Genomic DNA, 22413 nt, shown 5'->3' with positions numbered 1-22413 from the left:
AATACAATAGTTGAAATCATAAAAATCCTAAAATAAAACCTAGGAAAAACTCTTCTGGACATTGGCCTAGGCAAAGAATTTATGACTAAGACACCAAAAGCAAATTCAATAAAACCAAAACTAAATAAATGGGACCTAATTAAACTTAAAAGCTTCTCCAAAGAAAAAGAAATAACTGTCAGAGTAAATAAACAACCCACAGAATGGGAGAGAATATTTGCAAACTATGCATCCAACAAAGGACTAATAAGACTGCAAGACATTCAAACAAATAAAAAAACACAAATAATCCCATTAAAAAGTGGGCAAATGACAGGAATAGATAGCTCTCAATAGAAGATATATAAAAATGGCCAACAAACATTTAAAAATGCTCAAAATCAAAAATACTCAGGAAATGCATATTAAAACCACAATGAAATGCCACCTTACCCAAGCCAGAATGGTCATTATTAAAAAGTCAAAAAGCAATGGATGCTGATGAGGACGTGGTGAAAGAGAACACTTATACACTGCTTGTGGAAATGCAAATTAGTACAACCTCTATAGAAAACAGTATACAGATTTCTCAAAGAACTAATAGTAAGTAGATCTATCATTTGATCTAGCAATATCACTACTGGATATCTACCTAAAGGAAAGGAAGTCATTATAGCAAAAGGACACCTGCACACATATGTTTATCATGCCACAATTCACAATTACAAAGATATGGAACCAAACTAAATGCCCATTAGCCAATAATCGGATAAAGAAAATGTGGTATATACACAACATGAAATACTACTCAGGCATTAAAAAAGAACAAAATGTATTTTGCAGCAACTTAGATGTAACTGGAGGCCATTATTCTAAGCGATGTGACTCAAGAATGGGAAATCAAATACCATACATTCTCAATTACAAGTGGGAGCTAAACTATAGGTACACAAAGGTATACATTATGCCACAGAGTGGTATAATGGACATTGGAGACTCAAAATGGGGAGGGTGAGAGAGGGGTGAGAGATAAAAAGCTCCATATTGGTTACAATATACAGTATTTGTATGATGGCTGCATGAAAATTTCAGACTTTACCGCTATACAATTCATCCATGTAACCAAAACCCACCTGTACCCCTAAAGTTATTGAAATAAAAATAAATATATGTATGAAAAAAATCACTTTCAACCTAATTATTCAACTCTGTTTTGAAGACTCAAACTAAAAACTTATATGAAATTGAAAGTATGAAAATAATTGGCTGGGGCGTGGTGGCTCACGCCTGTAATCCCAGCACTTTGGGAGGCTGAGGTGGGCGGATCACCTGAGGTCGGGAGTTTGAGACCAGCCTGACCAACACGGAGAAATCCCGTCTCTACTAAAAATAGAAAAATTTAGTTGGGCGTGGTGGCACACACCTGTAGTCCCAGATACTTGGGAGGCTGAGGCAGGAGAATTGCTTGAACCCGAGAGGTAGAGGTTGCAGTGAGCCGAGATCATGCCACTGCACTCCAGCCTGGGTAACAGAACAAGACTCAGTCTCGAAAGGAAAGAAAAGAAAGAAAGAAAGAAAGAAAGAAAAAGAAAGAAAGAAATAAAGAAAGAAAGAAAGAAAGAAAGAAAGAGAAAGAGAGAGAGAGAGGGAGGGAGGGAGGGAGGGAGGGAGGAAGAAAGAAGGAAAGAAAGAAAGAGAGAGAGAGAAAGAAAGAGGGAAGGAAGGAAGGAAGGAAAGAAAATCTAATCTTTCTTTTGTAAATTGACTTCTAGACTTTAGCAACCTGAAGAATTTATGCAACTATAATATCACAAATATCTCAAACCTCTTTTTGACTCTAGGACTCACCTAAGGCCCCTTTAAAAATTTATGATGCTCTGGTCCCACTCGAAGGCCTTCAGAGTATATATATATGTAACAGTGTTCCCAAATACCTGTATTCCAGTTGGGCTGTGTTGATTCTATCCCACAGGGCACCGTGGTCTCCCACTGGGTATCACCAAACTCCACCAAGTATTGCAGCTTCCCAACAGGTACCTTTTCACTCCATAAACCATTGTCATCAGGAATCCTTCTCTGACTAAGTCAAAGGTGGTCTGGGGCAACACAGGAAAGGATGCCCTTTCTGCTTGTATGTTATAGTTGATCAGAGAGGTCCTCTAGTAATATTTTTAGGCCTTCAATGTTTAACAGTGCTTTTATTAAAATATATCAGTCTTGAAATTCTTGTATTTCTATTGCTGGAATAATCAACATATATTCAGTGCCTACTGACTCCATATTCTTCTGGGACTCGGATGCAGAGCCAGCGAAGGCAGGGCAGTAAATAAGTGTGAGTGACAGAATTGACCCTGTCTTCAGAATCAGGCTTCCTCCATGACCAAGGCTGTCTTACCAGGCCAAGCAGAAACTCAGAAAACCTTGTCTGTTTGACCTTCAGAGTAACTTTCCAACCTTGATTTTATGCCAGACACATGCACATATGCTTTAGAGACAATGTACCATGTTTGTCAAACATAATTTGAAAGCTGCTTGAAAACCAGGTGAGATCTTTTCTTTTGAGACCTTTGAGAATTTGAGTCCTGGAAGAAGATATTATCCTAACTGCATCCCCTCTGATCACCTAAGTTTTATCACTTTAAATGCAAATGCCTTCCAATTTCACATGCTTGCATTCATCTGTTGCTTTATGAGTTTGTTTCTATTCTTTGCATGGTTGAAGTGAGAATTCCTAACTAGCTTACAAGATTCTTAACTGCAAAAAATGTATTTGTGTGTCCTTATGGAAAACAGACTGGTAGATAAAGGAAAATACATAATCCTGCTCAAATCTCATTATGCTGGTGTCTGCTTTATCAAAGTAATAGCTTTCGTTTATTTCTTTAAGCTTCAGGAATAAAAAAGACATTTTTTAAAAAAGAATAGGCATAGGGAAGTATGTAGTCAGAACTTGATATTTGTTTTCCCATTAACTACAAAGTTTCTGCCCATGAAGCTTTTCTCCCTGATGTTTATGATCCTATATGTGGACATAAGGAATTGGTAATATGCAGGATAAACAAATCTGTATCCATGGTGAAATAGGCATAGCCTTTTATGCAGGCATGATATGAGGTGTATGTGAAGAGTGGCTGAAGTGGCTTTTCGATCACACACATTAGACATAGTTAATGTAAGTCCTGCTAAGTGCAGGAGTTTTTATTATGACATATTTTAATATGGCACAATATTTTTTTACAAAAGGCATCCAGAAGTTATCCAAGTTCATTTCTAAGTTAACTCTGCTAGCTGTGCTTTAGAATTAAGGCTCTCTCATTAGCTTCACTAAATGATCACTTTTATCTGGTCAATGTTCTTCAGAATCAACACTCAATAGGTGCTGAATATATGTTGATTAATCTAGCAATAGAAATATAAGGATTTCAAGAGTTTCTATCACAATTTTCTACTCCTCTATGTTTAGCTACTTCCTGTAACTCCTGCAATTGCAATGTATTGAATCTTCTCTTTGAAAGAAGTCTAAAAATAGGTTAAAGCTATTATTTGTATTCACCTAGAAACTGAAACTTGAAAAAAATTATATAATACTAATAGCCGCTATTTGTCGAATGATTTACTGTGTGCTCTTTCTGATTCCCTTTAACTTCCTTTTTTTATAAATATAAACACTAGTTGGCACTATGCTCAGAAAGGTGCACTACTTACCTCTGCATTTGCCCAATAGCAGCTAAAGATGTAGAAACCAAATTCTTCCCAACAATTGCACACACTGTACCCAAACTGCACTGCCTTGTTGAAATGCAATCAAACCTGGAAATATGCTTTAAATGAAGTTAATCATCACATGAAGCAGCAACCAAATAAGTGCAAGACTTTTAAAGAGTTTATGTCAATATGATGGCAAAATTATATGTAATAACTAGTATTTATTGACCACAAATGAAAGGCATAGTACTATGTTGAAGCATTTTACATACAGTTTTCTCATTTAATTTTTATGAAAACCTTGTGAATAGGCATCTTTAAGATTAAAGAATTTAAATAGCTTTCTCAAGGTCATATTTTACTGATAAGAAAACTGAGGCCAGAGCTATAAAATGTCTCAACAAAATCAATGCATATTAAAATGGCTTTATTTAAATTTTGTGGGTTAGAAGCATAGTTAATATTTTCCTTTTTTCCCTTTAAAGCTTCTCCTTTTCTACAATGAGTCAGTTTGCATGCAGAGTCACTAAATAAGGCCAACTTACTGTGTATTATATTTCATATTTCTTTTGTCATTAAATAGGCATATCATCTGAATTAAAGGAAATAACAGTTCTATTTCTATCTGAAATGAGTGTTTACGTGTATTTACAAGATGTATTATGTTACAGTATTATTCTATTTTTTTGTTTTGTTTCTTCTGGATAAATGTTAAAGAGATCCTGACCTGGAAAAGGGAAGTGAAAATATAACAAGTGAACTTCTCTCAAGATCCACTCTACCGGCCCAAATGGTTGATTAGATAGGGCAACAAAGAAGATGAAGTCCTTATAAATGATACTGAGGCTTTGAATCTGAGCAAATGGGGGATAGTGATATCATTTACAGGAATTGGAGGATCCACTGGCTTTTCTTTGAGGATGAACATAAAGGCAGTTTTAGATGGCTTAAGTTTAAGATAGAGCAGGCCACTGGGGGATGTGCTATCGAGAAGCTATGCAGTGGGACATCTGTAACTTAGGTGAAGCTGGAAACTGCTTGAACTATACATGGAATTTGAGAAGTCACCTTAACTAAAACTTCTGCAACAGGCATTGGCCTAGTGCTTTATGTACAGCAGCCTATTTAATCCTCAAAACAACCCAGTGAGGTAGGTAGTGTGTTGAATAGTGTCCTCCAAAAGTCCATGTCCACTTGGAACCTCAGAAGGTGACCTTATTTGAAAATAAGTCCTTTGCGGATGTAATTAAAATGAGGCCCGATAGGACGAAGCAGCCAATATTCTAAATCCAATAACCGGTGTCCTTATAAGAAGAGGAAACAACACAGACAGACACAGAAGAGCAAGCCACAGGAAGAGTGAGACGGAAACCAGTTAAACTCCCAGGAACACTGAGAACATGCGGAAAACACCTGGGGCCACCAGAAACTGGAAGAGGCAAGGAAGGATACTTCCCTATAATCTTCAGTGGGAGCATGGCCATACTGATTTTTAGACCTCTAGCTTCCCAAACTGTGAGAGGAAATATTTCTTTTGTGTTAAGTATTAAGTTCGTGGGAATCTGTTAAGGCAGTCCTTGGAAACTGGTACAAAGTGCACACTTTTATTATCTCCATTTTAGAAGCGAAGAAAATGAAGCACAGATAAGGCATCCAACCCACTCTGTCAAGGTCAGTTAAATGGAACTAGAATTCAAACTCAGATTTTCTGACGTCAGATTTTTGCACTTAGCCACTGCTTATACCACCTCTATTATTTTTTATTACCTGATAATAAAAAATGATCTAACCTGTGTATCGGGAATGAGACACAGCACAGCATTATCTGAAGGCACACTGTTGCTCAGAATATGTAAAACATCAGGCTCAAACCACTTTTTCCTTATCTAGCTATTAGATTATAAAACCATTGTTTGCTGTCTTGTCAAAACCTAATATACTAAAATAAATACATTTTCTATATAAGTAGCAGTAGAAAGCTATCAGAGACATGAATTTATTTGTAATAATCTATGACAACATCTACAACTCATTATCTAAATCCTCTTCATCAGAATATAGTGTTTACATAGCTTCTTTTATAGCCTGATTTAATGGTTTCTGGAACCAATAATTTAGTAGAGTCAACTATATTTCTGATCTTGTCTCCATATCAGATAATAAATAGAATTTGATTGTAGATTGTGTAACTATGGAAAAGTCACAACTTATTAACTTCTTTAAATAAAAACTACATATTTTATATGATTGACCGTGTGTTATCTGGCCATACTTTCAAAAGTTTTGGGAAGGAAATGATTTCTCTTTGACACTCTGCGGGTCATTCTGCTGGTTGGGGCAGAAACCCAGATTTCTCAGGAGTAGTGTTTACTACAATTAAAATGCACCTGCTACATATTGGGCACTATACATACATTATTTTTCACTCACAATGACTCTCTGAGATTATTATCTTCAAATTACTGATATGAACAAGAAAGAGTAGAAAGGATAAGTAACTGGAAGAAGAATACACAGATTTAAATTGTCAGAGCTGGGATTCAAGTCCATGTTTCTCCTGCTCCAGTTCTCCCTCTTTCTGCTATTTTTTTCCTTTTCCAAATGAAGGTGGTTGTCAATACCAGAAAGATGAGATGCACAGGATTTTAATTGGTCAGTCTGAAGAAGACATTAATTTCTTTGCGTCTTTCATTTGCCACTCCTTTATATGGAGTAAAGGTATCTTTAGGACCTCAATGAATAATCCTCTGCCTTGTGAAGGGATAGAGCTGTTAATGTGGGGCTGATAGACTCATGAAGCTCACTTTGATTAGAGTTGTCTTGAAAAAATTACCTGCCTACTCTTTATCTGGAGCCTGCTTTTTACTGCAAAAAGTAAGACACAGCAGGAATACATAATGGTTGATTAAAGACAGACGGTGAGCAAGATGGCTCACAATTTAATAATTATAAAAATAAGAAGGCTTTCCGTTGCTTATTTCTTTAGTTTAAACCCATTTCATACCAAAAATGATACATTTTTTCTCCTAAGGAGTTCTGGTTCTTTTCGTCCAGGCTGGAATGCAGTGGTGTGATCTTGGCTCACTGCATCCTCGGCCTCCCGGGTTCAAGTGATTCTCCTGTCTCAGGCTCAGGAGTAGCTGGGACCACAGGTGTGAGCCACTACACCCTGCTGATTTTTTTGTACATTTAGTAGAGATGGGGATTTACCACCATGTTAGCTATACTGGTCTCGAACTCCTGATCTCAGGCAATCCACCTCCTTGGGTTTCCAAAGTGCTAGGATTACAGGCGTGAGCCACCGCACCCAGCCGCCCAGCCAGGGTTCCAGTTCTTAAACATTCTTTTCTACCTGTACTTTTTAAATTTTGTGAACCAGCAGAGGGAGCTGCAGGGTCACAAGCACTGTGCTCTTTTTAAAATGATGTAATGAGCCCTGAATGTGAAGCGCTCCTGTTTTCACTGCCAAGGAAGAAAATACTGAGTCAACCCTCCTTGCCTATGTAGTGTTTATTTAAGGGATAAAAACACTCCTAGGAGGCTCTGTTGGCCAATTATCAGGGGTAGAACAGAACATTATTAATACAGCACACACTGCAGTGGCTCCATGGGATCTGCTCTGGTCTATTGAGTAATTATATAATTATGTGAAAAAATATATTTATCTCAGAGATCAGAAGGTATTAAAGTGCCTGTCTGAAAAGCTAAGGATGCTGATATAGATGCAAAGAATTCTTTGGTTTGACCTTACAAGTAAAGCATGGGACATGTGGTAATTCAACAATTAATTAATCTTAATAAAATGAAATAAAGCTTTGACATTTCCAGTGAGGCCCTGTGATATTTACTTTTGGGATATTTTCCAGAGACAATTTCAAAACATTTATATGTTAATTAAAATTAATTCACATAAAAATTAAGACTATCAGGTGTTTCTCGTTTTTATCATGGTTCTGCTCTCACAAAATGTATCTTAATAAAAAAAATCATTTAATTTTATGACATTTTATGTTACTCAAAAGCAAACAGTTTAATGTAGCAATGTTTAAATTATCTGAAACTTGAAACCTATTTTGCCATTCTTTGAGGTCATAAAAGAGAGTTTTTGTTTTTATTTATACAAATGGGTATTCACATAGTACTTTTTTAAAAATTTGGAGGTAGACTAGAAGTTTTCATTGTGTCTAGGACACATTTGTGTGCCCAAGTAATTATAGAAAATTAATTAATAATAATCAAATGACACTGCCTACCATCTTCTAAGAAAAGCCCAAAGAAAAACTAATTCCATTATTATTTTTACAGAGTTTAGGATGAATAAGACTGGTACAAAGTAGTATACAAGGATCAACATTACCAGATAGGCTAAGAATCTTTGGCAAACAACACTCTCTCCCGTATTGATTCATGGTAGGATTTACAGGTGTGTTTTTAAAAATCCAATTAAGTTTCTTAATAGTAGAAAAATTAAAATATTGAAGAAAATAGCATAAGCAAGATACTACAGGCATACATAATTGAGAAAGATTAATAGAAAGGTATTTTGAAAAAAATTATTGGAAAAGTGCTAATTAATTTATTGCACAAAGAGGGAATTATATCAAGGGATAATGGTAGAGTTAGAGGGTTTGGGAGAGTTCTGACTGACTTCATTAACCAGCAGGACTTAAAGCATAAACGAGAGCAGTGTAAGAAATCACAGATTCAATGCTCTTTCCCTCTTTTCCCCTGATTTTTATGTATATTATTTCTTCAGTAACATCAAAGGCAGGAACAAGTGCTTCTTGCTTGCATTTTTAAAAAAGATGAACAGAAAGAGAGGATTTCTCTTTCTGTCCCATTTTTCTATTATAGAAGTTCAGAATTCTTGATTCATAGATAAACTTAGAGATATTAAGAACTGTTCTAAAAGATCCAGACTAATTCCCACAATCACTGTGTTTTTTCAAGGCAAAAATCAACATAATAAGCTATGGGACTAAATGTAGAACCAAAAGAAAAAATAGTACATTATAAGCATATACTAAAATATAAATACATTTAAACTATTTTAAATATTTTTTTGATTTTTACCATACAAAAAAATTGTTTTGAGACCTATTTTTACACAATGTGAGCATTACCATGCAGTGATAATTTTTGACACATAAAATATTTTTTTTTCATGGAAGTACTGTAAGTTGAGGCAAAGCCCATCATCTCAAGAGTATCAATTGAAACCCAAAAGGAAACTCCAAAATTTGAAATAGGATGCTCAGACTTCATGGTTTAAACTGAAATGGACAGAGTATTGCATGGAGTCAACAGTCAGCAAGAATTTAAAAACTCTTTTGAAAAGTGGGCTTCAAACCACTTTCCTGCCTTTTAAAAGATACATTATAAAAGAAATAGTGCAATTATTTTCTTAGTGACCCTGAATCATTGTTTTGATCATCTTCGTCCTACACAGTGATGGTGTTTAAATTTTGTGTGTTTCTGCCTCTGCTCATCAGGCATCCAGCTTGCACATCTGCAGCCATTTTACGCCTCACTTCTACCTCCTACTTCCTTTTCATTTGTTCTTAGACTACCATGGTCTAAGAGGACCAACCAGCTTTTAAGAATTAAATATTTAGTAATAGGCTGACTGATGGCCGCAGATTTAGAAGGCAAATGATAGCCATTTCAAGCTCTCAGAGGCTCTATCAATTCTAGCTTCAGCTATACTTGCATCTGAATTGCCTTGTGGATATTACATGTGTGAAAGCATCGGAGAGTCTTCCCCTGAGATAGCCTGTTGGCAGTCAATTAAAATAAGTTTAAGTTTGGCTTTGAAAATAAAATGTGGCAAATTTATACATAAAAAAGAATAAAATGTTAGCTTCGGCATACCTACCAAGGATAATGAAAATACAGCATAGCTCCCATAGGTAATTATACCAGGAAAGATGCAATGTAGAATACAGATCATAAATTTAATGCTTATCATATAACTTTTATATTGTGCACATAGTAATTTCCGGAAACTGTAACCTTTGAACATTCTTATCCCACTTGGCATTTTTTTTCTTAATGAAAAATCCCAAACTGTAAACCTTCCTCAAAATTTGACCTATGGTGATTAGAATGTGGTAGTTCATTTGTTTAAAGGAACACAGATCTGGGAATGCTGCACAGAGTACAAGTTTAATAAATATTTGTATATTGTTTGACAGCATTGCTGGTATCTTTGACTGTCCCACAGAAAACATTTAGCAGAAAGAGTTCAGCTAGTTCAGCCACAACTGAGGTGCTGGGTATTTTGTCAAGACAACCTATTGAGAAAGGAATTAATAAAACTGCTCTTAAAATTATCTTGCATATCAGACTCCTTTTTGAAGTTCAGGCAAGAATATAAGGTCTTAGGAGGGAAAATGTTTAGACAAGCTTTATAGACCAGCACAAGTTTGTGAAGAATGTAACCTTAAGTTTGCCCCACTAAGAACCAATTTCTCAATTTATCTAGACGTTTTCATATTTTAACACGTTTTACAGGGATTTCCACTGATCTATTTTGGAAGATAATATGATGAGTATTTTGACATCTCTAAATCATAGCTACTACTTAGAAAACCTAAATGCATAAAAGAAAAAGAAAGGTTGGTGCTAGCAGTTGTCCATTCTTGTATAAATAAGAGCGTTGGGAACAGGCAGATAAACTGAGGCAAATATAACCTATCATTGACTAACTTTTTAAAACTAACTCTGTGAATCAACTACTTTGTCCTTTAGCCCTGGCCCCAAACCTTCAAAGCACTCACAAGAAATACTGCAACCTATCAAACAATCTTCAAAATTATCCAGAAGTGCCCTATTGTCTTGGGATAAAATCCCAACTTCTGTGAACAGGACACAGGAGGCCTTTGACGAGTTCCCTGCATCTGTTCAGTTTTTTCTCCTCTACAGGTTCTGCCCCTAGTCCACAGTGTTTCAAGTTCATGTGCCCATTCACATTCTTTGCCTTCAGGTCTGCCAAACCCTCTTTCTGGAATCCACCCCTCATACTTCTCTAGCAAAAGCTCACTTCTCCGTCAACTTACAGATGCCATTCATTTCTTCTGTCCAGTCTTCCCTAGCTGTGACAGGAACAGCCAGTTATTTCCTTCTCTGTGTTCAAATTTCGTTGTCCATATCAATCTCAGGGAACTTCCAAGTATTTTTTACATAACTTTCTTTTTCATTTGACTACATTTTTCAAATAAACAGGGACTGTATTAGCTTATCTTGAACTAAAAGAGCCTAATAAATAATCTGGCAGATAGGCAGTAAGCATTTTATTAGAGTCTAGAATGAATGTTTGAGTCAGTGAATAAACTGTAATTTTGTTCAATGTGGCTAAAACTAAGCCAATGTACGCTTATTTTTAAATCAGAAAGAGTATTCACTCACTGATTCACCGTTGATTAGGAGCCTTCTAAAATACAAATAGAAGACAAATTAGAATGCTCCTGGAGGACAAATAGAGCATGGGCCCTGCCCTCAAGGACTCTGCAGTCTAGCTAGAAGGAATTACAAATATCACATATATGGGTATGTAAGATGCATTCTCAGTCTCAAAGAAACACAACTAAAACAATTTAGAATTGGGAGGAAGGCAGACAAAGAAACACCTTTGTGTAAATAACACTGCAGAATAAAAGCATAGAGACCAGAAACCACGCATTATTTTCAAAGAACTGAATGCAGCTCAGCATGGAGAAAAGGAGGCTGCAGTGGGAGGCCAGGCTAGACAAGAGTGAAGGAGCCGGGTCCTCAAGAGCCCTGTACATCATTTCCAGAGTCTTGTTCTAAAGGAATTAGTGAACACTTCAAGGAATGTAAAACAAGAGTCAGATTTGTGTGGTCAGCTATCTGGGAGGGGGAGAAAAACTGGAGAGAGACAAGATTAAAGGCAAGCTTGGGTGGAATACAAAATTGTTATTACATAAGGATCAATAACATGAGTTTAAAATACAAAAATTATTAAAAACAAAGGTACTAAGCATTTTGTAAAAACAATAGTATAAAAAGATCTTGTAAAAACTTTCCATCAAGTTATAAGGCTGCAGGGCCTCTGTATTTTAGTTAGGGCAAACAAGATAGATGGGCAAATGGAAAAAATGAAGCCCATTGCTATTCAAACAGAACTTCATAGGACATCCTAAAAAGGGCCATGACTTAGTTTTGTAAAGGGGAAGGACAATTGACATGGGAACTCTGCTCTTCTGTAATCCTCACTTTCCTTTAAAATAAACTATCTTAGTTACCTTTCCTAGTTTTTTGTAAAAGCCAAATAATTATACAAAAGCACATTGTATATGTTGAAGTGCTACACAACTATAAGATATTATAAACATCTTTTTAAAAATCTTTAAGTAAAGCAAAGAGCTAATCATCAAGAAGGCTGCCAATCTATTACTAATTCCACATTTATAAAGGGGTATTACAAATCTCATCTCAGAAAACATCAGGGAACACTCCGTTAGGTATAAAACAAAGGAGAACAAGTCCATAAAAATGGCATCTGCCTATTCTAGTAATAAGAAACTGTTTTTACTTCCTGAAACTCCTATTAGTGTTAGTATGAGTGAAGTGTGTACATCTTAGCGTGCTGGTAGCTCCAACACTAATGGACATGGTGTACACACATTTTTGCAAGGAGATAGATTTCTCTATTTTTAGTAACCACATGCTTATTCAAACATATATTTTATAGTATACTGACTCAAACAGGAATTAAAATTATATTTGAGGGCTCCTTGGAGAAAAGGCTGATTTTAGGACTAGGACAAGAAATACATAAAATGAGCCTAGAGTATCTTTCAGTCCCAGAAAGTAAGGACATGCTAAAACAAACCAACACCCTAACATTAATGGGGTATGTCAATGGGACACAGGAGTCAATGGAAAAATCCCCCAATAGCCAAAACTGGAACTATTTGAGCAACAAAATTAATAATATAGTATGGAGTTATAATCCAAAGTATAAAATAAGTATCTATGTGTTCATACTGATGAAAATAAATGAACAAATAAATCAATGGGGGAGGAGAAACAAATCTGTGCAGAAGAATTCCAAATGATTTATGTGTGTACAGGACATTTCCTTCAAGGAAGTACAGCCCAGCTTCCCACTCTTTAAATGAGTACTACACACAGTGACTGCCTTCCAAAGAGTACAATATGGAAAGGGAGTGAAAAAGGATAACTTTATGGTGAAGAATCCCCAATACTACTACCTCAGTCAGGTGATCAAGGTCAAAATTAACAATAAACTACATTGATAGTATGTGCCCTTCATATCATGGGATGAAATTACTTTATCTTTACCATCTTTCTTCCAAAAAACCACTACCCCAATCTAATAATGAGAAAAACATCAGACAAATCCCAGTAGGAGATATTCTAGAAAATACCTAACCAGTATTCGTTAAAATGTTTAAGGTCACCAAAAACAAGGGAAGTCTGAGAAATTGTCACAGACCAGATGAGCCTAAAAAGACATGAAACCACACATAATGTGGTATGCTGGATAGATTCCTGGAACAGAAAAAAAGACATTGGAAAAAACTAAACAAATACAAAGAAAATATGGGCTTTAGTTAACAACGAAGTCTACATATTGATAAGGTGATTGGATCATAGGGGTGGATCCTTTATGAATGGATTAGCACCATCCTCCCAGTGCTGTTCTCTTGATAGTGAATGAGTGAGTTATTGGGAGATCTGGTTGTTTAAAAGTGTGTAGCACCTTTCCCTCCCTCTCTTCCTCCTACTTCGACCATGGAAAGTGCTGGCTCCCCCTTTACCTTCTACCATGACTATAAATTTTCTGAAGCCTCCCCAGAAGCTGAGCAGGTATCAGCATCATGCTTCCTGTACAGGCTGTGGAACCATAAGCCAATTAAACCTCCTTTCTTTATAAATTATAAATCTTTTCTTTATAAATTACCCATTCTCAAGTTATTTCTTTATAGCAATGCAAGAACTGCCTTATATAAGTATGATTTACTAATTATAACCGTGCCATACTATACAAGACAAAAATAATAGGGAAAACTGGATATGGGGCATAGGAAAACTCTCTGTGCTATCTTCAAAATTTTTCTTTAAATCCAAACCTGTTCTAATATATAAAGTCTAACTTTAAAACATGTAATTTGGGTTAGGATTTATTCTGTTTTAAAGGTAATATTATTAAGAACAAAGACAAAGATGTGAAGCAGAAATTTCAAAATGGAATCAAATGAACAATAACTTCAAATGCTTTGCAAAGTGATATTATCTACATAGTCCCATTAGTGAGACCCATTTAGTCTTTGCATGGCAGCAAAGTTCTTCGTGATGGTCCATGCAGAATTTAACTGTTCACATTATAGCATCATCTTAAATGCTTCACAAGTTTGCATGAGCCCAAGGAATGGTAATGGTATGAGCCATGCATACCACTTTTCCAATGTGTGTGCCTGATCTAAGCATGTTCTCTACACATTTGTTTCATTCAGTCCCTACAGTAATCCTGTGTGGTAAGTATCACTTTCATTTTTCCAATGAGAGGAATGAGACAGGTTAACCCTGTGAAAGTTGCAGATAGTAGGATGAAATCGCTCTTTTGTCAGGCCCAAACACATTAAAGCAAAAAGCAAAAAGGAAGAGTTCATGTTTGTATGGCTGAGATACTGTCTCAGAGACTTTCTAAAACAACCTCCATTTTACTCTCCAGACTTATGTGTAAATATGACTGTCACTTCTGTGATCTGAAAGTGGCCTTACCCTCCTGTCCAGTACGCCTACGGCGAGTCTCCTCCCATCCCCAGATGTCTTTGTCTAAATCGCTATTAAAGGACTTAACATGGCATGCTCTATCCGCTTGTATGTTGCTTCCCCCAGACTGGTCTCCCACAGGGCCAGGGCTTTGATTTTCACCTCTGCATCCACACCAGTTGAATGCAGCATTCCACATGGCAAAGGCTCCTAAATGATTTTGGCAGTGTGTTATTAGTACTTACACAATTGAATATTGCCACTTGCATATTTGAGAAAGATTTAAAGAAAGTGATTCTTGATTCAATTATTCAAACCAAATGCAAAAGTTTGTCTTTTACCCTGCTTCTCAAATAGAAAGCAATTTTAAAAGCTGTTATGTTATTTATACAGAGAAATATAAATGTAAAAGATTAATTTTAAAATAGGTAAATATATAGAGACAAATGAATGGAACCATATTGACAAATGGTGTTCTTTTCAAATGTTTAAATGGAATCACATGAAATTAATTAAGTTGCTGGACTAGATTTTAAATTTGCAATTTGATTTATCTCAAGATCGTTTGGATCTTTTAACCTAATAATCCACGACAACATCATATAAGATGAAGTTCACTCATACTTGCTGGTATTTTCCTCTTCCTTCATTCTCTTTCAATGTTGATCTCCAAAAAAAGACATCTTAGTGACTTTCAAGAAAGGTACATCCTCAAATTGCTTCTCCAACCTGACCCCACCCTCCACATCCAAAGATATGAGGAAAGATGAGCATAAAACTCAGTGTAAGAAATTAAAGAGAAGCAAAGGAAGTGAGTCTGGAAATAGGAGCACACTTGGGTTAAAAAAAAGAAGAAGAAAGAAAGCAAGACTTGTATATATTTAGAATGTTCCTTGTTATCTAGAAATCTGTTAAAATGTTTCCTGAGTTGCATAAATAAGCCCCACCCTACACAGTAAATAAACTAAGCCAGCACAAACAAAAAAGCCAAGAGTTAGAAAGGCAAATGTGATGAATACCTGAAGAACACCCACAGAGGGTCAGGAGTGTTTCTAAAAGGAATTTAGTGTGGTGGCGATGGCCTGACGAGAAGCCCAAGAGATCTTGCTGCCTTCTCTTCCTGCTCTCAATTTTCAATGTGCAATGGGTAATGAGAGCAGGATATTATAGCTGATCTATCCCTTTTGAGAGTTTTTTGAGTCATAATTATTAGGAGGTTTGAAATCAGGAAGAGTGAATTGGTCACATTCCAACACAGTCATGGTTGATTTACCTATGCTGCTGAAGTATAGGCAGCATTTATATGGTGTGATGATTTCCTGCTCATCCTCCTGGCAAGAAATATTTATTGCATAATCTGATATAGCACCCCAAAATTTACCATCAGCTCTCACCTTTTTCTTCAGCTATTTTGAAATAGAAGACTTATTAATTAAAGTATCAGGAATGTTATAATAGTTGGAAAATAATGGACATGGTGTCTGAGGACAGGAGCTAGGTGAAATGAAGGAAAAGCCACAGTTGTTTAAAAGGGAGCAAAATGTTGAAGACAAATTTCACACGTCTGTCTGAGGCTTTTTGCTAAATAAAAATGGAGTGAATGTTGCAAGTGTGATAATCTGTGTGTATTTTAGATCTAGATATCTTAAATCTGACTTTTCAATTCCTTCTGGGATAAGAATAAAGCTATTTCACTCTCCTTGAAGTTCTCTCACCTCTCCTCTGCCTCTCCCAAAATCATTCCTTCATGCTGCAGGGTGAAGTAGAAATCGAGGACTATTCACCACTCTCAATCCAGGGCTCAAATAATTATTCAAAATAGTTCCACATATTGAGTGCCTGATTAAGCATGTTCTCTATTCATTTTGTTTCATTCAGTCCCTACAGTAATCCTGTGTGGTAAGCATCACTTTCATGTTCCCCATGAGAGAAGTGAGACAGGCTAACCCTGTGAAAGTTGCGGATACTAGGATGAAATTGCTTTTTCGTCAGGTCCAACATACTAAAGCAAAAAGAAAGAGTTCATGCCTGTATGGCTGAGATAAAGGCTGTCTCAGGGACTTTTAAAAATAACTCACAAGAAATACTTTCTTTAGGACTACTGCAATTCAGATAAGATGTTCTCAAAAGAACACCGTTCAGTAATGGCATCTGCAGCCATTACTGGACAGGTATGTCCAGCAATGTAATTAAATTGCCATTTAATTATATTGGCTATTAACTGATGCCAATTCTGGCTCTGAGTGTCCAAAATCAATAAACTCTGTTTCCAAGCAGCTTATATGAACTTCTCCCTGTGCCAATAAAAGCTTCCCTTTTCCATTCCCTCTGCAGATGCATATGTGGCTTGCCATAACTGTGCATCTTGGTCATAATCTTCATTTCTATTTCCCAGATACATCCAACATATTTGAATATATTTTTCTTTGTTGTTGTTTTCTGGGGTTAACAACCTGTTGATTTTCTGAAGGTTGCACAGCTAACAAGTGGTGGCATTGAGGTTTGAACCATGATGGCTTGTCCCCCAAAGTCCATGTCTCATATATTACCATGATCAGCAGTTTTCCCTGCTCAGAAGATCATGCTTCAGTTGGTGATCTGAAGTACGTCTGATTCTTGCCATTCTTGCCACTTTCATCTTGCACCCTCCAAAATCCATGTTGGCTTTCTTATTGGGCCTGGTTGATTTGCTCTCTGATTTATTCTGTATTTGTATTTATTGTTTTATTATGAGAAGAGTTTGGAAAAAATAAAATATCAAGATCACAGCCATCCTTGGAGAGAAAGAAAAAAACTTATGTGTTAAAATGCTGTAAGCATTCAAAGGTCTTTTTGATATACCAGAAGAAGTCTTTTTGACATAGAAGAAAAATATCCAGACACTGAAGGTTTTATAAGAAATTACAAAGAATGGGAGGAAAAAGATGTTTTTCCAAAGTAAATAAGAAATCCGATGGGCTATGCATTAAGAATGGTAATGCAATATTAACAGGCCCTGCCCTACAAAGTCATTTTTAAGTCAGCTGCTTTGTTTAATGTTCAAATTTCCATTTAAATCAATAGCACTTACTTTGCTTTCTTCAGTAGAAGGCATTTGCATTCCAGTAACACACACACACACACACACACACACACACACACACAAAATGGGGATAGAAATGAGTCAGCCATTTCCTGTCCTAACGTTCAAATCTGCTTTTCTGAAAACATGATTCAAGCTGTCCAACAATAATTTAATTGGCTGTTCTGTAAATTACAGGGCTGACCACTATATAAACACCAGAGAAGTGTGCATGAGTATTAGTCATCAGCTATCATTTTTCTGATAATCTGAACTTTCTATGGATATAATCATGAAATACTATATTACACAAGGTAATATAGTATGAAAAAGTCTGCTTTCTACACAAACTTCAACATCTGTCATTTTTATGCATAATATGTATCATAAATTTATGACTCATGGTTAGCACAAGATAACTGAAATAAAGCAATGTATCTAATAGGAGTGCTGATGATAAGCTCTGGTGAAGGGATGGAACCCTGATATAATAAATCCATCTGATAAATGGTTAAATGGTGGCAACGATGAGATCAATGTGAATTGGAGAGGGATATATGGGCTGCAGGGCTGTCTTTTAGCTGTGTTTTGTTTCATATATTTGTTATGGACCAGTTAAAAATAACACCATAGGTTTATCTTTCCAGTGATGACACACTATTGAGATAGTTGAAAATAGAATGAATCATAGAATCAGGATATAAAATATAAAATGCCAATGTAACAGCCGGTCTCCAACTATGAAGAATTCAATTGGGATGACAATACTATCTTAGTTTTTTATTAAAAAAAAAAAAATTAAGGGTTGGGGGCGGTGGCTCATGCCTATAATCCCAGCACTTTGGGAGGCTGAGCAGGGGAGGATCACGAGATCAAGAGATCAAGAGCATCCTGGCCAATATGGTGAAACCCCATCTCAACTAAAAATACAAAAATTAGCTGGGCATGATGGTGCACGTCTGTAGTCCCAGCTACTCATGAAGCTGATGCAGGAGCAACTCTTGAACCCAGGAGGCGGAGGTTGAAGTGAGCCGAGATTGCACCACTGCACACCAGCCTCGTGACAGAGCAAGACTCTGTCTCCAAAAAAAAAAAAAGACATCGAAATAGAAAATACATGGTGAATAATATGGAAACCTGTACCTGTAAAATACCTGGACATTTTGAATTTATGGTCAGCTCACTATTTGTCAACAATATGTAATGCTGCCAGAAAAAGCTGATAAGATCTTGGGTTGCCTTAAGAGAATTAAAGTTTCTGGGTTGAAGGAGGTTTCAGGCTTAATTGAAGTCTCCACAAGTTTCTGATCAGAACACATCTTAACCATTAGGTTCATTTGGAATGATGCACTTCTAGAATAATATAGGCAAAGTGGAGCTATTAGAAGATCAAGAATGAAGGCAAAATAACTAAATGACAGGTATAATTGACATCAAGATATTTCAACCAGAGAAAAAGAAAACTTAGCATGAGACAAAGACCTAATAGATACCTTGAAATATTTAGATATCTGTCATTTAAAAATTCACAAATGGCAACAAGGTGTAGAACAAGAATCTGTGAGTACAAATTCCTTTTTTCATTTTATAATTGTTTTTTAAAGACTGGATCTCACAATGTTGCCCAGGTGGACATGCAATGGCTATTCACAGGCATGACCATAGTGCATTATAGCCTCCAACTCCTGGGCTCAAGCCATCCTCCTATCTCAGCCTCCCAAGTAGCTGAGACTGCAGGCATGTACCACTGTGCCCTCAGCAAATGTTTTTACACTCAATAATTGCATGTTCCATTCCACTGCAATTTGAAGAACTATACATTTCAGAGCAATTGTGTCATATTTAAGATTTCAATAACATTTCCTTTATTCATTCATCTTTCTTATAACTGAAGCCTCTTAATGTGCCCACAATGTGCCATGAGTTACCATTGTTTAACTTTGTCTTAAAATGCTTATTTCTAGCTCTTAGGAACAGGTAAACCAAATAAAATATGTGGATTTAGCTTTCTTTTTTCTTTTATCATAAGCAGGGGACTTCCAAAGGAAGTTATAAATGGTTATAAATGAGAACCTACATGACTTGTAATAATACCCTGAAATCCTCTTAAAACAATTACTGTGCTTTCTCAAGCCATTAATTTATGACCACAACTGATTATCATTAAATGAGCATCTTGGGGGGACTTGACAGCATAAGGCTTTATGCAAAAATGTGTAATAGGACTAACTTCCCTAAATGTTAGGATCCCACTTTCTTTTGATATTTGAGAAATAAATATAATGAACACCATGGGCCCTTGAGACTTTCGGTTTAAGATTTTCGTTTAAAAATAATACTATTATTCTCTGAGGACATGAGAACAGTATTGCTTCATTTAGCTTAAGCAAACCTAAAATATATCAGAGGAAATAATGTTTTTTTCTTTTCTTTTTTTTTTTTTTATTCCAGGAAACAGAGGAAATAATTAAATGAGTGAACATATATCTTTCCTTGTTGCCCACTCATGCCAAAACTGATGTGTCCTGAAAGTACAAAATCACTTACAATGGGGGAAATATCTTTAAAATTTAAACTTGTCTTCAGAGGGAGATGCCTAGTAGTCTCAATAATTACCCTAGAATAAAGTACAATGCCAACGATTGTATTATGTACTGCAGTCTTATGAACAAGCAAACATGGTGTTTTATAGCTGCATGAGGAAGGAAGTTTACTGAAAGTAGCTATTAATGTGTTCATTTATATCCTGCCTCCATGAATAGGCCCCAAATCTAGAGAGAATACAGAGCGGGAAATTTCACTCCCAATTTAGCCCTGTCTCCAGACTCCAGAGGAAGCTGCTCAGCTGGCCTCTCATGCAGTTGAAACTGAGCTGGACAAATTGAGCATGATCAACCACCAGGCCCACAGCCCAAGCACCAGACTGGAAAAATACATGAGCTAGTGGACTGGACAGACTCTACCTCAAGTCAGGAACATTTCAGTGTGAGAAATAAGATGCTTTCCCTGGCACTGATGTTGGTCAAGATACCGCTGGGTCTTCTTTTAGCAGTTCCAATTTTGGAGAAAATTCTGGGAAAAATCCAGAATCTGAACTAGATTCTTAGTTGTTGTTTCAACAGCTGTTACATGTACAGCGAATAGCTGTTTGATTTTCTTAGAGCTGCTCCTGACACAAGACAATGAGGCAACACTTCATATTCAGTCTCCCTGAAATTAAACTTATTCTGCTTTGCTTTACAAACCAAGAGAAAAATGGCGATCATCTGCCAACACTGGCAAGAGTAATTAGGGCTTCTGGAAAAATCTTTTTAAGAAAGTGTGTGAATAAGGGGTAAAAAAAAAATCTTTGTCATTATTTTGGAAATTATGAATTTCTAGACTGAAATTCTTAGATCCCTAGTTATATCTTGTCCAACCCCATATTCCACTCTTGATGAAACTAAGTTTTAAGTAGATAATGTGTCTTACTAAACATCAACATTGCACTGCCAAGTTGCAGAGCTGAGACTAGATCCAGCTTATGATCAAATGTATGATCCTAGAGAACAGATGGCCAACCAGCCATGACTCAGCACTCACGACAACCCGGAACAGTACCTGAACAGTACCTTTCATGGTGGGTGGTGTGTACACACTCTGCTTCCTTTGCTTAGGGGATGCATTCTGTGACTGTGGAGAAAGAGAAAATAGTAAAAGCCTTAGATTTGGATACAAAGTACAATGCCATCAGACCTGTGAGGGAAATAAACACAGTGCCATGTTATGAAAAGTTTTCCGATTTCTCTCTGCCATAAAATAGAATCTCATTAAGGAGAAATTCTATGTATATATATGTACATATGTACATGTTCAGTCATATTACAGACTTAAGAGATATATGGAGTAGGGTCTATTTAATCTTAAGATTCTTCATTCACAGCAGCCTTGAAATCATTTTACTTTCCCACCTAGTAACATTAATTTATTTTAAAAAGAAAGAGAAAAAGAGACACCAATCCTTTTCATTTGAGAGAAAAACAGTCTGAGTTCCATGACAAGGTATGCTCCAAAAGCTACATCCATGGAATAACAGTATCTGTTCATGGGTTTATTGAGTGATTCAGGAAGGACAATGAGGATCCTCGGAAAGTAATAGCAATCTAACCCTCTTGAATTGGCGTGTTCAACTATTACCTCCATTTACTTCGAATTATAATGAGGTAATATTCTTCACATGTTCAAAATGTAAGTTCTTTCCTAATAAAACTGCTATGTGACACTCCTACCTAAGCATTATTGGATCAGGATAAAGTTATTTTGCATTTCAAAATGACAAAAATAAGAACTTATTTCAGGGTCAAAATACAGATAAGGACATAGAGCTATGTAAAATAGATATACATATTATTCGTTTAACAAATTATATGATCTACCCCAATTAGAAAATGGCAAAGACTGCGTTTTAATAGCATGTTGATTTGTGTTTTAATGTGGCATGGGAAGGGGTATTAATCAATGAGTTTTAGTATCTGGAGCAATTATTTTGACTTTGAAAAGTTCAAGTGTAAATAGTTACAACACACTATTTGAAGATTGTTCCAGGCTTGCTATGCACATTAGGAATAACATAATGTACAAAGCTTGAAATAAACTAGAAACTGTTTTATATAGTTGTAAATAGACCTTGAGGCACCTTTCCTCATACCTACTAAAGATTAATTGCCCTTAAAGGTATCATCAAGATGTTATTTATCTAATGCAAAAGCAATCAATTAAAAACTAAAAACTTCAATAAAACAGTTACCAAATCCATATCAGCTAAGTAAATAATACAAGCAAATTTCTCCAGAATAGAGTTTTGTGATACCTGTATTTTATGCACAGGTATAGACAGGGTAACTCTATATTAATGTTAAATACATGAA

General features: G+C 36.0%; 1 protein-coding gene across 2 annotated transcripts in view; it reads right to left on the bottom strand.

Moving 5' to 3' along the window:
- Positions 1–22413, bottom strand: part of PPP1R1C (protein phosphatase 1 regulatory inhibitor subunit 1C) — a 142140-nt gene that overhangs the window by 39943 nt on the left and 79784 nt on the right. The window contains exon 4 of one of the 2 annotated variants that reach the window (XM_017532759.2): positions 21118–21178. In XM_017532759.2, the coding sequence (XP_017388248.1) occupies positions 21118–21178 (61 nt within the window). Of the gene's footprint in view, positions 1–21106; positions 21179–22413 lie in introns of both variants that reach the window. The other variant, XM_037740052.1, reaches the window with a different exon arrangement.

Source organism: Cebus imitator, unplaced genomic scaffold (genome assembly GCF_001604975.1).
Source record: "Cebus imitator isolate Cc_AM_T3 unplaced genomic scaffold, Cebus_imitator-1.0 Scaffold78, whole genome shotgun sequence".
NCBI classification, from domain to species: Eukaryota; Metazoa; Chordata; class Mammalia; order Primates; family Cebidae; genus Cebus; species Cebus imitator.
Note: the sequence above shows the minus strand (reverse complement) of the source record. Positions and strands in the feature narration are given on the sequence as shown.